A 16,538-nucleotide genomic window follows, 5' to 3' on the forward strand; every position below is an offset into this window, starting at 1 on the left:
GTTCACGTGAGCATAAATTTTTTAAACCCACCCCATGAAAGAAGTAGCTATAGGGCGTCAAACTTTGGGTGACGAAAAATGGGGAATTTAGACAGGCTTTGATATCCAGTCCGTATACAGATCTCGTTCGCCAGAATCGTCTGAAGTTAATATTGTGGTAACAGCACTGAGTCATCGATAAACTGTGTGAGTTTGGTCTTTCTGCTACGTGTAGTAAAGGTGTAAGGACTTGCCAAAGTTGGTATTTGAGAAAAGACAGATTTTGGCAATTTCACCATATGAAAAATGTTTTTTCAATTTTCTCATACAGGAATTGAAAGATTTATCTAATATTGCACATTTATGTGTTTTGGTACTATCCCAACTTATAAACCAAATTTGGTCAAAATCTGTGATTGAAGCCTTAGCACCTTCTGCATGGTTTTCTCGCGGACACGCTCTTAAACCCCTTTGATTTATGTCACAGAAAGTATTCAACTGGGCTGATTTCATGTAATATTTAATAACAATAATAGTTATATAAATAATAATAATAAAATATTCATATAGCGTCTACTTTCCAGTAATCAATTTCAATACAGCATAAGAATTAAAACGTAAAATGTACAACTACCGGACTAAAAATGTAAAATAAATATAAAAAAAGTATAATATAACTTCTATAAAAAAAACCCCTAAATTTGAAGCATTAAAGCCTAAGAACCCTTGTGATTTTAAAAAAGACGGTTCTTTAATCTATGTTTACATGAATAAATAGCAGTTGAATAGCTTAACAATATAAACGTGTGGAAGGAGAGAATTCCATGAAATGCAACAGCAAAGGAAAAGGAACGTTTGCCGGATATATTGAGACATGAAGGGGTAAGGATTGCTGTGTAAAGGGGAAGTAGAGATTTAAGAGTGTAAGACCATGAAGCACGGGGTGACTTGCCTTGTAGTTTTAGTTTGGGTAATAATACGGGATGCATTATTTTGATTTTGATGGAAGATTGTATTAAAAATAACTGCAGTAGTCAACCTAACAGCCATATGAGTATTGTTATATTACTTCTACTGCTTAATAAAGATAGGGAATATGTAAACCAAAACTAATGAGTATTATATGTATATAGATAATGTCGGTTATTCTGAGGGAATAAATTTTCCCCAAACAATGATTTACACGTGCTGGTCTACAAGAATGTCTGAAGTATACTGCTTCCACCACCAAGCTTTATTAACATTTCCAGTCTCAACAACCTCATCTTGAAATTCGTTTGCCCGAAGTCCAAGACAATGCACGTACCATCTCCAGCTGCGTAAATATAGTATTGGTGAACCACTGGATCCAGGGCAGGTTTGACATGAATACGCGATACTGCATCGCAATTCCGTTACGGCTGGTTCTAGATTGAATGCTAAATCTCTGCCAATCGTAACCATTTTCTTTCCACCATGAGGGTGTCCAATGGCGATTGCTGTATTAATTTGCCGCCGTTCCTCTGTATTATACGTACTCTGAATACTCAACTGATTTTCAAGACCCGGGGGAGTCGGTTTAAAATGTAGATTCCAGAATGGATTATTGGCAAATCTCTTTATTTCTGGAATACCCAGGGTCAGAAGTTTGCCAATATTTATATCCAGACCTTGCAAATTAGCGGTGGCTAGAGTTGTGGGTAGAAAGTGCACCCCCGTACCTTTACTAACACAGCCATCAGAAAAAGTAACTGTGCATTGTTGAGCTTCTTCATTAGTAAGAGCTTCTGGTAGTTTTATAAAGACTTTTCCTTCAATAAACTCTATGTTACCAGTCATGGTCTTCATCTGACCGTTGGTGTCCCTAACTAAGATATTCGGTTGAATGTCTTTTACATTCGGATTTCTTGGTTCAATTTCACTTGGAACAGGTTCAAATTTAATTATCTCACTCGCCATTTTACTCACGGTTCCGTCATAGAATTCAATCGAAGTTTCTCTCATCTTATTCAAATCAAATCTAAGGGGCATTGCAAGGATTGGTAAATTATTAACTGTGTATGGCATGGTTAAAGATTGGTAGCTGTGGGCTTGTCCATCGTCATCCACGGTTACTACTTCCGGAATAAACAAGCTTTCATCCACCATATAGATTTCTTGAATTGTTTGGGGTACGTGTAGAAATGTAATTAAAGTTTTATCCAGCGTTTTGGATGTCTCCAATAGGCCTGTACCTTCACACACTATTACGTCTGAGCTGTCATCTCTATTGAAGTTGAATTCAATAAGACATCGTTTAGCCTGGGTGTCATTTTCGATCACGTGATTATTTGTTGCTATGACATATTTATCTTCCCATTTTTCGACAAGACCAGACCCATACCTAAAAGAACCATTATCATACTTAACAACCAAACGAACAACCCTTTCACCAAAACTTCTGATATATTCAAACACCCTCCTCTCTTGCCATACCGATGGTAGATGGTCCATGGAAAAGTCTTGAAATGGGATAAAACCATTATGGCCGGGATTTTTGTCGCAGTTCGCCTCGCCCTCCAAGTCAGCTTCTGTGGCAACTTCTGGTTTGAATTCAAGAAGTTCAGTCATGGTTCTTCCTCTATCTGTAATCAAAGACGAGCACATGTTTACAATTAAGAATACAGAAAGCCCGTGAAATGCAGGGGCGGGGCTCGGTTGCTGACGGCACTTGCATCAGACTCCATCGCGGTGAAGAATGTGTGATAAATGATGAGAAAACGAATCTAGTTGGATTCAACTTTTACACCTAGATCATTTTTCTCCTCGGATTTAGGCCATTTTAGTTTTCAGTGGATGAAGTTTATTTAGTTTGAAACAAATATATGTATCGATATTCTTCCAATCAGTGACAATGGACCCCAGTGCGCTCCCGACCGATTAAATCTGAATCACGTGCAAAGTAGTATCAAAATGTCCCACTCGGCAAACCTCAGCAGATTCCAGTATACATCTAACCTCGGCTGTATGACGAAGTCCGCCATTGAAACTACTTTCATGTTCCCGGATTACCAACCACGTTGCCCATGACGAGGCCTTTGAAGAATGTTTTATCATACAAATATGTCAAAGTGAAACTGTTTTTCTTTTAAATTTATCCGATTTTCTTCAAACAAGAACAACTTTGCGCTAAAAATTGTACACACGCTTCGAACGACGCAATTTTGATAACTTCTTTTCAAAAGCGGCAAGTTTTCCGTATAAGTAAACCGGTGCCGCATCGCAATTGTATATGCGTAGGTACATATCACTTACTGTCATACAGCCGAGGCTAGATGTAGAGTAACGGAATCTGCCGAGATTTGCCGAGTGCAAAATGTCCTAAAAGCATATTAATTAAGCAAACGCTTAAGATTGACACAACAGAGGCGGATCAAAGGGAGGGGGGGCGACAGTGCCCTTTTTTACTGCTGAAAGTGCCCTTTTTCAGACCCAAATATGTCCGTTCCCAACCCGTTGCAGGGATCTCATATGACTCAAACCATCGACACAAACACACCAGTCTGGTCTAATTAATGCTTCCACTTTCAAACGAATTCTTGTTGTTTAGCTGACGGTGCCCTAATCCTATAGAGTGACTAGAGACAGACATCAATGATAGCATCTTGTGGAATCGGCGGCGTATACTACTATACACTCATGCCCATCACCGACGCGCATTAGTGCAACTTGATGTAGCATTGTTTCATGTGTGGACAGTACAAGTTACAAGGATTAAATAGTGAAGTGGCTAGGGAATAGATTCGTCTTTTTTCCCCTCATAATGCCTCGCTCGCCATGACAATTTTCGAGTCGCGTGTTCAACTGGCTTTTTTTCAACGATTTCCGAACGTTTACTTAGACGAAAATTTCAGCCAAATAGCTCTTGGAATGGCTACAGATGCAGGAAATGACGGACAATTTTCTGTCTCAGCGGCGTGCCAAGTCTTCGCGGTCAGTGCCCTCATTTTGCGGCGCCCCCCCTCCTCTTTTCAAAATTCCTAGATCCGCCCCTGCACAACATAATATAACTTAATGAATCGATAGTTTGGAACTTGATTTTAGAAAGGTCATCAACAGCGTAACTAGCCACTAAAGTTTTAAAGATAGATGAGTAGTGGTATCAGGTATTTCAATAAGTAATTAAGTAGGGTTTATATCCTGCACCCGTCGCTATGCATTAAACACGAAACTACTAGGAGTTAAGTTAATGGCAAAGATCAAAAGTAAAGTCACCCGCACAGTGATTTAACTTTGTTTTATTTTTAAAAATGCCCATAAATGTAAAAGTGCAGATTTAAATTGTACTGTATTGCACAACTACATATTGACAAAACATCAGTTCTTTACCATATTGTATAACTAACTGTTCTACATTAAAATGTAAGTATCGTTTAAGTCTACTGACTAAGCTGACTACTTATAACTTCCGAATTAATTAAACAGGTTCAAATTAGGCGGTTCACATTTTTAATATATCGCTAACATAAACTATGGCAAATGGTAACACAAACCATTGTACGGTGTATACAGACAGACGGATTCTAATTGGCAGATTATCGATGCTGTTTGTTTAAAATAAAACACGTTTTTTTGATAACACCGATTACATTTTTTTATCACAAACATTTTAAAATCAGAAGTCGGCTTATTTACATCTGATCTAAACACGAGCTTTATCTGTAGACAAGCAAGTTACCCCCCCCCCCCCCCCACACACACACACACACCCGCCCCACACACACCGGCATGACATAAGAAGATAATAATGCCGCAAAAACAAAACAACCGAGATGTGGAATCTTTTTGTTAGTAACTAAAAATGTACGAACCTATAAAAGATACACACCCTGCAGTTCTAAGCTAATGCGTTATATATATATAACTAAACCTCCCTGTAATAACCCGACATACAGTACACTATTAACATTATTTGTCATAGCCTATATTTGGTGCGTCACGACTAACATAGCTGGGGTTTCCCGGAAAAGTTTCTTTGCCTTCAGGCGACAAAGTTGATATACGTATGACATAAATTATTATGATGACTATTTTGGTTAATATCCGTTGTATACCTGATCTATTTACTCTTAGATTATAAATGAAATCCGATCCGTATCGCTCGATGTCGACTATAAAATAAAACATTTCTAAATCCTACGACGTTTTTGTCAGCAGTCACACTGCTTTGTGAGACAGTTTTCGGCATCGATTATTATTTGTTTCATCCATTTTTCGGGAATCGAAATTTCTTTAAAATTGAGTAATCACGACAGCAAAGATTTTCACCGGCAATTTCGTTTCTATCCGGGTCGGAATAACAGGAAAATGTCGTCTATTTTTGGACTATATTAGCCAGTAGCGAATCCCACCTAACAATCATTAATGTCAACAAAATACGTAATAAAATGCACCAAATAACACATATAGATGTGCCCAGTTAGCGGCACTACGGCCTACTCTTATATCGAATTCAAACTGTCAAGGGATCTTTTACGTGCACGCCAATGTGTACACGGGACATCGGTTTTTCGTCCCATCCAAATGACTATACAGCTGTCCTTGTCAGTCCCTCCGTCCTGCATCACTGACAAGGGGGAACCCCGCCGGAAAATCTTAATTAACTTTCTAGGCCAATACAGGGATCGAACACCCGACTTCCAGGCTAGCGAGCCAGCGCCTTACCCACTTAGCCACCGTGACCCCCTCGTCCGAAAGCAGTTTTATTCAAGTTGACATACACTTCATGTCATATTAATTATTATTGTTGATTTTGTTACTGCTGTTAATAATTTTTTGTGAACCCCAGGGGCGCTTACTTGCCCCCCCCCCTCCCCCATTAATTCAGTTGTGTTCTTAAAATCTTGTAAGCAGAATATAAATGCATAGGGTATCATTGTTCAAATTTTGCGTTCCATATGATTTAAAAAAAAAACCAAAAAAAAACCACTTTTTTTTTTATATCTTAAATACCAATCAATAGTCTACACCAGGTAGTATTTCTCATAAATATGACCAAATGTGTTAAGTGCGGACGGAAAAAATATTTTTACAGAGTTCCAGTAAGTAATGGTATACCAAAATTGATCGACAACGGAAAAACGGAAAATTTGAATTTAGAGCCTGAATTTGCGATATTGTCGTATTATGACATTTTGATAAGAATATTATAAAAATTTGAAGGAAGGAATACGACTGTAGCGTAGCTATAATAATTTATGAGAAAAACAAAAGGTTCGGAATCAGGTTAGAGTGCGACTTTTGAATTTTGAAGATTGTCACGTCTGGTGCGGGCTTGAATCAATCTCATCCTAATCGTGAATTTCCCACAATCTCCAGTTGGCTTTCTTCGGGCGTCGGTGTGCGGTCGCTTTCTTGGTTGGGCGCCTATATCGTCGTGGGCGGTCCAATAATCTCTCCGAGATAAGGCACCACCAATCATGCCGTTTTGGACACCCCATTGATCAAGCTGTGGGCGCCCATCCAATCTCAGTCGGATTTATGCATTGTGTAAGGCCTGGCAATCATACATTGTCATTATAAGGCGCCCCACCAATCATGTCATTATCGGCGCCCCTCCAGGGTAAGGCACCCCACAGATCACGATAAATGTTAAAACGTGATATCTGTACATATTTTGATTATCTGCATAAATTATTTGTTTTATTTCTATCATCTAATAATGTCAAGAATAAAATTTTTAACGTGAGATGTGGATGTGTACTATTGTCCAGATTAAATATACTATTAGATCATAATCTGGTCAAATTACACGAGCGTGCTCTGGAAATACATTACAGAATTAACACACGGCTCAAAGATACAAGGGAGTGACAGATAGCCCAGTTTGTAGTGAAATGCATTGCTGATCATACAAATCCAGTTTGTTTGAATATTTTCGAAATGAGAATCCCCAAAAACTATTCATCCACTTGATAAGAATTTTTACATGATTTGATAACGATTGCTGACACGTACATGTAAATCAAATATTTATGATAAAAGTATGGACCAAGACTGATCCAGTTTCATAGAAAAAGAAATTCCCAGAGAACTATAACTATAGGCCTATATAAGTAGTCCGGTGGCAGAAGGGGGGGGGGGGGGTCGCCACCCGAGCTGTGAATTTATGAGACCAAGTTTTTCTAGACCAGTTTTTTGCGTAGATTCCGTATCTGGGTGGTGATCAGGCGTTTGAGGGGACGTTGTCGTGATATGGCGCGTTCAGTGACTACAATTAGGTGGAAATGTCATTATGTTGACATAAATGATTATCATCTATCTATACTAATATTTGTGACTGTCGTTTGTCTGTCTGTTCGGGGTTGAGGCTACACTTGGTCTGCCCCGAGTCTGAAATTTGGGGTATAGGGGTAGCTCGGACCGGGGAGTAACATAGGCCAGGTGGCGTTAGTCTACCACTTCCGGTTTCGGGGTTATGACCCCCGAGCGAAGCCGGGCATTCTTCTAGTGTTATATATTAATAAAACCGAAATTTCTAGGACTGTTCTAGGACTAGGACTGAGCGTGTAATGAGAGGGGGGGGGGGGCGTAAAATTGACGGGAAATGAGTTCACGTTGATTTAAATGATGGTTTTCTTAGAGCTTGGTAAAAACATTACTTTTTTATTTCGCTGCACATCTCTAAAGATTCCCATTGTATCGGGCGGGGAGCGGGCTCAAATGTAATTTTTTGGGACAGAAACCACTTTTCGTTCAATCGGATTAAAACACATATGCTATTTCGTTTTTCAGTTCAAAATTTCGTTTGACTTGTCTTCGCAACACTAGGATCTAGAAGAGTTCTTATATAAAAGGCGGTCTAGTTGATGTGAGGAATTAGCCAATGAAGCTGTCTGTTACGGCGAGCTCTTGGCGTGCTCTGCTCGGAACTGTGGGTAAACCCCTAGAAACGTCAACGCTGATTGATTAATCAATGTCTGACGTCATAGGGTCAAAAGCGGCTCGTATGATCCCTGAATCAGATTTTCATGTAGTGTAGCACTCGTCAAACCTCGGAAGATTCCGGTACCATACATCTAACCTCGGCTGTATGATAGTAATTGATATGTACCTACGCCCATACATTTGCGATGCGGCTACCGGTTTACTTTAACAGGAAAACGTGCCGCGTTTACAAAAAAGTCCCAAAATGGCGTATTTTGTCGAGTTTATATAACTAAACGAGCAGAGATATTGTCTCAAGGCTGCTGGTTTGATATAATTCCCTGGTAATTCCCCAAACCCAATGCCAAACTTGACGTTTGTTGATATAATACACTCTCCACAGAAATCTCCATGGGCGCAGCCATTTTTCATCCGGGACCTTTAGAATAGTTCCAATATGGCGGAATTCGTCATACAGCCGAGATTAGATGCGTAGAATCTATCGAGGTTTGCCGAATGGTAGTGTAGGCCATCGAAAGTATAAAAAATCGAAACGATATATACAACTGTATTTTAATGAGATCAGTAGCAATTTCGTCAGAAGATTCAAAATCAAAGTTCATAATATGAGCAGGATAGATATCTTCTGGATGGCTAATCAGCAGCTCGCATAAATTTGGGCGTGCTTCACATACCCATTCACATTGTAAATCTTCATTCTAGCCTTGTATCGCAGGGTCATCTTGTTCGTTCATTGGTTTTGCAGCCTGTCTCCATATTGTTGCAACATAATTTTTGCGTTTAATGTGCAGCAAAAGACTACTCAGACAAGATGGTAATAAAGAAGAAAGAAGGGTTTGTTATTTTTCATCACAATTAAAATCCCCCAAGAAAACCTTTCTTCTAGTGTCACCTGCTGATGTAAGTCGCCTTTCGCCGTACACGGTACAAACATTTTTTTCTAAACGAGCAATTACGTCATCAGAAACATCATTTGTCTGCCCAAGCTCTTTAAAAATTGTTAGAAAGTTGGAAAAAACATGTCTCTGATTTACTGTGTTTTTTTATGTACATCTCCAGATCTCTTGAAAAGTACCATTGTAATTTAATATATTGAATGAAGAAATAGGTACTGAACGAAAAAGCTAACGAGAAACCACTTTTAAGGTCAATTTTGAACCAAATAATTTATGCCCAAACAAAACACGACACCCCCCACCCCCAACAGACACCCACCCCACACAATGGGAATCTTATATACATATTTAGAGACATTTCATCAAGCTCTAAGAAAATCATCATTTAAATCGATGTGAACTCATTTCCCCAAACAATGATTTACATGTGCTGTTCTACAACAAGGTCTGAAGTGTACTGCTTCCACCACCAAGCTTTATTAACATTTCCGGTCTCAACAACCCCGTCTTGAAATTCGTTTGCTCGAAGTCCAAGACAATGCACGTACCATCTCCAGCTGCGTAAATATAGTATTGGTGAACCACTGGATCCAGGACAGGTCTGACATGAATAGGCAATACTGCATCGCAATTCCGTCTCGGCTCTTTCCAGGCTGACAGCTAAATCTCTGCCAATGGTGACCATTTTCTTTCCACCATGAGGATGTCCAATGGCGATTACTGTATTAATTGTCCGCCGTTCCTCTGTATTATACGTACTCTGAATACTCAACTGATTTTCAAGACCCGGGGGAGTCGGTTTAAAATGTAGATTCCAGAATGGATTATTGGCAAATCTCTTTATTTCTGGAATACCAACGGTCAGAAGTTTTCCAATATTTATATCCAGACCTTGCAAATTAGCGGTGGCTAGAGTTGTGGGTAGAAAGTGCACCCCCGTACCTTTACTAACACAGCCATCAGAAAAAGTAACTGTGCGTTGTTGAGCTTCTTCATTAGTAAGAGCTTCTGGTAGTTTTATAAAGACTTTTCCTTCAATAAACTCTATGTTACCAGTCATGGTCTTCATCTGACCGTTGGTGTCCCTAACTAAGATATTCGGTTGAATGTCTTTTACATTCGGATTTCTTGGTTCAATTTCACTTGGAACAGGTTCAAATTTAATTATCTCACTCGCCATTTTACTCACGGTTCCGTCATAGAATTCAATCGAAGTTTCTCTCATCTTATTCAAATCAAATCTAAGGGGCATTGCAAGGATTGGTAAATTATTAACTGTGTATGGCATGGTTAAAGATTGGTAGCTGTGGGTTTGTCCATCGTTATCCACGGTTACTACTTCCGGAATAAACAAGCTTTCATCCACTATGTAGATTTCTTGAATTTTGTGGGGTATGTGTAGAAATGTAATTAAAGTTTTATCCAGCGTTTTGGATGTCTCCAATAGGCCTGTACCTTCACACACTATTACGTCTGAGCTGTCATCTCTATTGAAGTTGAATTCAATAAGACATCGTTTAGCCTGGGTGTCATTTTCAATCACGTGATTATTTGTTGCTATGACATATTTATCTTCCCATTTTTCGACAAGACCAGACCCATACCTAATAGAATCATTATCACACTTAACAACCAAACGAACAACCCTTTCACCAAAACTTCTGATATATTCAAACACCCTCCTCTCTTGCCATACCAATGGTAGATGGTCCATGGAAAAGTCTTGAAATGGGATAAAACCATTATGGCCGGGATTTTTGTCGCAGTTCGCCTCGCCCTCCAAGTCAGCTTCTGTGGCAACTTCTGATTTGAATTCAAGAAGTTCAGTCATGGTTCTTCTTCTATCTGTAAATATCGGAATTCGTGAAAGTGACTAGGAGTCTCGCCTTTTGACCATAATTACTGTGTATAAATTTAAAGTCAATCAGATATTAACTTTAGCCTTGAGAGCTTCTACAAGATTGTCACGGGGCATAACTCTGGCAGTAATTATAGGAAATCTTTAGAGCGTCCACAAAGATTTTTTTTCAAAGAGGTCAAGGGCAATAACTCTAGCAATAATTATCGAAATAGTTGAAATTCAATAGAATTCTTCGTCTCGTGGCCTTAAACACTGTATAAATTTAAAGTCAATCGGATATTAACTTTAGCTTCTAGAGCTTCTACAAGATTTTTCAAAGATGTCAAGGGCCATCTTTTGTATATATATCCTCATTGCACTATGATGGCCATTCTTTGCTTGACAAAGACGGGAGAACCCTCGTGCTATAATAAACTCTTTAAGTAACTTGTATTCCATATAATTGTGTCATGTGTTATTCTCATCCAGTTACTAAATGCCACTTAAACAATTTATTCGTCATCAACATGGAGATGTGGCAGTCAATCTCATCAACCAGAATAGTAAATCTGAGGGTAAATATGTCAAGGTGTGTAACAGTCTAACATTTCTCATGCGATGTAGAGACAGTTGTTTGGTGCCGAAAGGGTTCACCCTCAAGTCACCAGTTACGTCATCAGCCGCACAGAAAATTCTCCGCAAAGCTAGTCAGTGCCTTATGCGCGAACGTATTCAGCATTTAAGAAATGAAAAACAACGCATTTTTAAAGTAACAGAAGATCAACGTCACTAATTCGCTGCTATACTAACCCCTGAAACGTATAAGCTTCTACGCAACAAACAGGTAGAAATCAATGCTAAGCTAGACATCCTCGTCAAGAGCCGCCAAACAAATAAGTTCAACCAGTTGAAATGCAACAACCAACAGCACACCAATCCTACCACATCAAAAACCAACAAGGAAGAATACATCACCAAAACTGTCATTAATCTCAGTCAATGGTCCCTCACAGATGACCAGATCACCCTACTTTCACGTGGACTCAAGTTTATACCCACAACCAAGCCCAAGAATTATGACCATTATATCGCAGGTATTGAGAAAGGTCTACGCCAATTAGCGCCAGAGGGAAATGTCACAACGTGAAGCCCTCAAAGAACTCAAAGAAGACAGAGACATCATGATAGTTCCTGCAGACAAAGGGAAAGTAACGGTGATAATGGATACCCCGGACTGCGTAAACACAGTGAACACCCTCCTACAAGACCAAGCCACCTATAAGAGATTAAGGAAAGACCCTACTTCTGTCTACCAAACGAAGCAACTGAAACACCTCAAATCCCTTAAAGAACAGAATCAGATTTCAAACCAGCTTTTCTACCAACTCAAACCAACTCACCCTCATCCGCCTTATGTCAGAGCCACAATCTAAATCCACAAAAACCCACCCAAAGCCAGGCTACTTGTGTGCTCCAGAGACTCGGTGTACTACAAAACAGCACAGCACCTATCCAAATTACTATCGCCAATAGCCAAAACTGCTGATTCTTACATTCTGAACTCCAAAGAATTTTGTAGCAACATCAAAAAAGTCAACAATCCAGGGAAACTCGTCTCTTACGACGTAGTTGACCTCTTCACCAATGTACCAAGAAAAGAAGCCATCAACAACCTACGCAAATGTATTGATGAAATACCAATCCCACTGATCACCAGCCTTACCACTGATAGCATCATAGACCTTGTTCAAACATGTATTTCGGCCACCTACTTCATATGGGGAGACGACATCTATGAGCAGACTAGAGGATTGCCTATGGGTAGCCCACTATCACCTCTGCTAGCTGAAGTTTACCTAAATGCCTTTGAAAAACATGCTCTCAGTTCTTCACCCATCAAACCCCTTTGCCGGTAGAGGCGAGTTGACGACACCTTCGTCATGCTGGATAATGGAGATGACCCACAAATGCTATTAAACCACCTGAACACACAGCACAACGAAATCAAGTTCACTATGGAATTGGAAACTGACAATTGCCTCCCATTTTTAGATGTCAATGTTCAAAGGACTAACTACTCTCTCCGTACTTCAGTTTATAGGAAACCAACCCACACCGATCAGTATCTCCATTTCAAATCGAACCATCCGTCCCAAACCAAGAAAGCCATCATTACAACACTCACTAACCGCGCCCTCAGTATCTGTGGCCATGATCTCCTTCAACATGAAATCGAACATCTCAGGGAAGTCTTCTCCACTTTTAACCAGTACCCTAAGCAGCTAATCAATAAAACCATCAATTCCACAATAGCATCCAGACACTCTACCGTGAAACCAGCAAGAATAGACCCTTCACCCATACGCGTCAGCATACCATTCAACGGCAGTTCATCATACCACATCAGAAGAATCCTGAAACAGGCAGGCATTGACACGGTCTTTTCCAGCAGCAGTACCCTGGAAGATTTACTGCGTGCCAACGGAAAAATAAACCCAACCATCCCACAACAACCAAAAGGATGTGTCTACCAAGTTTCGTGTTCGTGCGGCCAGACATACATAGGAGAAACTAAACGCCCGTTAAATGCCCGTATCAAAGAGCACCAATCCCTAGCAGCCAACAATACCTCTGCAATAGCCCAACATCTCAACAACAATGGTCGTCACAAAGTGAACTGGGAAGATACAAAAACACTGACAGTAAACCAACACAACAAAAAGACAAGGAAACTCCTAGAAGCTATCAACATTAAAAGGTACCATCCAGAACTCAACCGCGATCCTGGTCTATTTATCCCAAGGGCATACGACAGTCTTATCAAGTAGTATACCACTCGGTTATTCTCCCACGACATTTATGAAATTCTTTATATTAGTAAGCCCCAGGCCCCCTATTTCCTACACAGTTTCATTCACAATATTTATCCTGATTACTTTTTATATTTATGAATATGGTTTTTTTTATTCATTTCTCACAGCGATGTACGCCCTATGTTAATAATTGTTCCACAATGTTCAACTATGCTTTTGCAAATGAATCTTGACATGTTGTTTGCATAATTACATCCCACTTTTACTCGTTGCCACTGGCAACCTTTGATAAAACTGTCCTGTTTAATTGCAGTACATGCAGAAAAGTATCCGTGTATCAGAAATGTTCAGAAAGAGTACTGTTCATTTCTGATACACGGATACTTTTAAACCGTTTTAGATACCTATCAAACAATAAGTAGCGGACGTTTAGTCCGACCTAGATCGCAATTGATAACGACGGCTCTGTACAATGTCCACGAAACGACTAGTCAAAATCATAGTAACAAAACAAAATGGGGGGAACTACATGGCAGTTCAAAAACATATACAATGACATTAAATTAACATAACAACATATTACAAAAATCAATTATTATACATATCAATTGGCATCTAATTCATAATTTGGTTTGATTTATATTAATATGCAAAATATATAAATTAGAATTTTGAATAATTATTTTAATTAATTGTGATGATAGAAGGCGCAGTTCTCTTGCTTGACACTTCACAGGCATTGAAAATAAGCAGGATGAAAAAAAAACCGCCTAGAAAGTCATAAACTTTATTACAAATAAATTTCAACGGAAGAACCATCCGCCGATGCATACTTTCACCAGGAATGACCCACGTTTCGCATTTCCTTTACACTACATTTAATAATATCGCAGTCCTCTACGCCATAGACAAGTTTGTTTTGACGATGTGGTCTAAACAAACACGTGAATATTTTACGCTCAGAGTATCATAGCAAGACGCACGTGTAAATACTTCTCAGGTCGTCTCTCCACTGCGAAATCATTCTACCATGAAATGTAACGTGAGGCTCATAAAGGGATAAATAATTAAAGAGCAGAAAGTATTTGTCACTTTTCGGTTGAAACGACTCGATAATAAATACTATTTTTCACATTTTGCTTCACAATACTCGATAGAAATGTGATGTAAGTAACTTATTAGCACCTTTCCTCGGTGTATCGGTGAATATCAGGACAGTTTTGGTCGGGAGCCGCCTCGGCTCCGCCTCGGCTGGGCCCCTCGACCAAAACTGTCCTGATATTCACCGATACACCTCGGAAAGGGTGCTAATAACTACTACTTACATTTATACTTTGATTTTTACTTTAAGTACTACACATATACTTATTTAATTTCTTAACACCCAATGCTTCACACGTCTATCTTAACAATTTCACTCAACATTTTTGTATATCCTTCATATGTTATAGTTTTTCATATACTTTTTTAATTTCCACTTTGATTCTCAATTATTTAAAAAAAAAAAAAAATTCTTAAACATATTCATAGATCTGGATTTTTTTAAAGACAATTTATGTATATCTAATTTTTTAAAACCATGCATTGAACTTTTTTAAATGTCTCATTGAATTATACCGGATAATCTCATGTTATTTCACAATATGGCTTCTCTTTAGTGGGTTCGTTCTATGAAAGCATACTCACCGCCCAATCTAGCTGTCTTTATTATCATGTTTTCTTTGTACATAGTTCACTATACCCATCCTTATGGCTTCCCACCCCTTTGATGGTTTAGAAATGATTATCTCTGATTGTATATAGATGTTTGTCTTTGTTCCTTTTTGTATATATATCCTCAATGCACTATAATGGTCATTCTTTGCTTGACAAAGACGGGAAAACCCTCGTCGAAACGTCGCTGTAATAAACTCTTTAAGTAACTTGTATTCCATCTAATTGTGTCATGTGTTATTAAATGCCACTTAAACTGGATGATGAAACTGTTTTACGGTAAATTGTACTATCTCCTAGTTTGGGTCATATATCATAACTATATCTAGGATTATTTAATGATAATAGATCGCCCATGCATCTTTTAATGATCGAAAGTGTTAGCAAAGTTATGTTTATTTTACAAGGTTTTGAGTAATCTACGACTTGTATGGAAATAGTTCATACCGCAAGTACAGGGGTATATGGGTGGTGCCCATCGGACTAGCAATTATCCGTTAACAATTTTCTCCACATCCTTCCACGTTTCAACTTTCATACAATGGCATCTTCGGTTTATTTTCGTTGGGCATTAGAGTGGTTTTTGACAATTTAAATTGAGCTGTATTGCATAACTAAATATTGAAAAAATCATCAGCCATTTTCCTTACTGAAACTGTTCGACATCGAAATTTAAGTATCGTGTAAGTCTATTGACCAAGCTGACGCTGCATATATAACTTAGGTGGGGCACGTCTTTAATATATCCCTAACATCTACTATGCCAAATTTTATCACAATCCATGACACGATGTTTACGGACAGAAGGATTCTAAATGACATCATACCGATACTGTTTAATTATTTACATCTGAACACTAGCTGTATCTACAGACAAGCTGCCCCCCACCTCCAAAACAGAATAAACCCCACAAAACTAAACCACTTAAGATGTAGAATCTTGTTGATCGAATCAATTATTTCTTTTGATTTAACTAAAAATGTACGAACCTATAAAAGATACACACCTTGCAGTCCTCATATGTTCCAAGCTAATGCGTTATGTACCTAAAACTCCCTCTAATAACACGACAGACTCCTACTCAGATGAAGGTTTGATAGCCGAATGGTTACCGCGTATGCTTTGTATCATAAAGTCTGTCATTGAGTCTTATTCGGTATATCATAAACATCATTTGTCGTGCGTCACGACTACCGGGAAAAACTGGGGATTTCCCGGGAATTTTTTTTTTAGCCTCCAGGCGACAAATTTTATATACCTATGACATATAGATTGACCATTTTGGTTAAAATGCGTTGTATACATGATCTATTTACTCGTAGTTTATAAATGAAATCCGATCTGTATCGCTCGATGATAAAGCATTTTATAAATTATTCTTTTGTGTGAAA

General features: G+C 38.8%; 1 protein-coding gene across 4 annotated transcripts; it reads right to left on the minus strand.

Moving 5' to 3' along the window:
• Positions 1–431: 431 nt before the first annotated feature.
• On the minus strand, positions 432–16,298 carry LOC126823371 (uncharacterized). Of its 4 annotated transcripts, none has more exons than XM_050552171.2 (2): positions 16,154–16,298; positions 432–2,582 (listed from the first exon to the last, which is right to left on the minus strand). In XM_050552171.2, exon 2 carries the CDS (start codon positions 2,566–2,568, stop codon positions 1,159–1,161), a length of 1,410 nt encoding a protein of 469 aa, XP_050408128.2. In that variant the 5' UTR covers positions 2,569–2,582; positions 16,154–16,298; the 3' UTR covers positions 432–1,158. The 4 variants fall into 4 exon arrangements, 3 of the variants coding, with proteins under 3 accessions (XP_050408128.2, XP_050408127.2, XP_050408129.2); XM_050552170.2 differs by having other exon boundaries at positions 16,137–16,290; XM_050552172.2 differs by lacking the exon at positions 16,154–16,298 and adding an exon at positions 4,809–4,886.
• Between the last annotated feature and the right edge of the window lie 240 nt (positions 16,299–16,538).

The sequence above is a fragment of the Patella vulgata genome, chromosome 6 (assembly GCF_932274485.2).
Source record: "Patella vulgata chromosome 6, xgPatVulg1.2, whole genome shotgun sequence".
Classification (NCBI taxonomy): Eukaryota; Metazoa; Mollusca; class Gastropoda; family Patellidae; genus Patella; species Patella vulgata.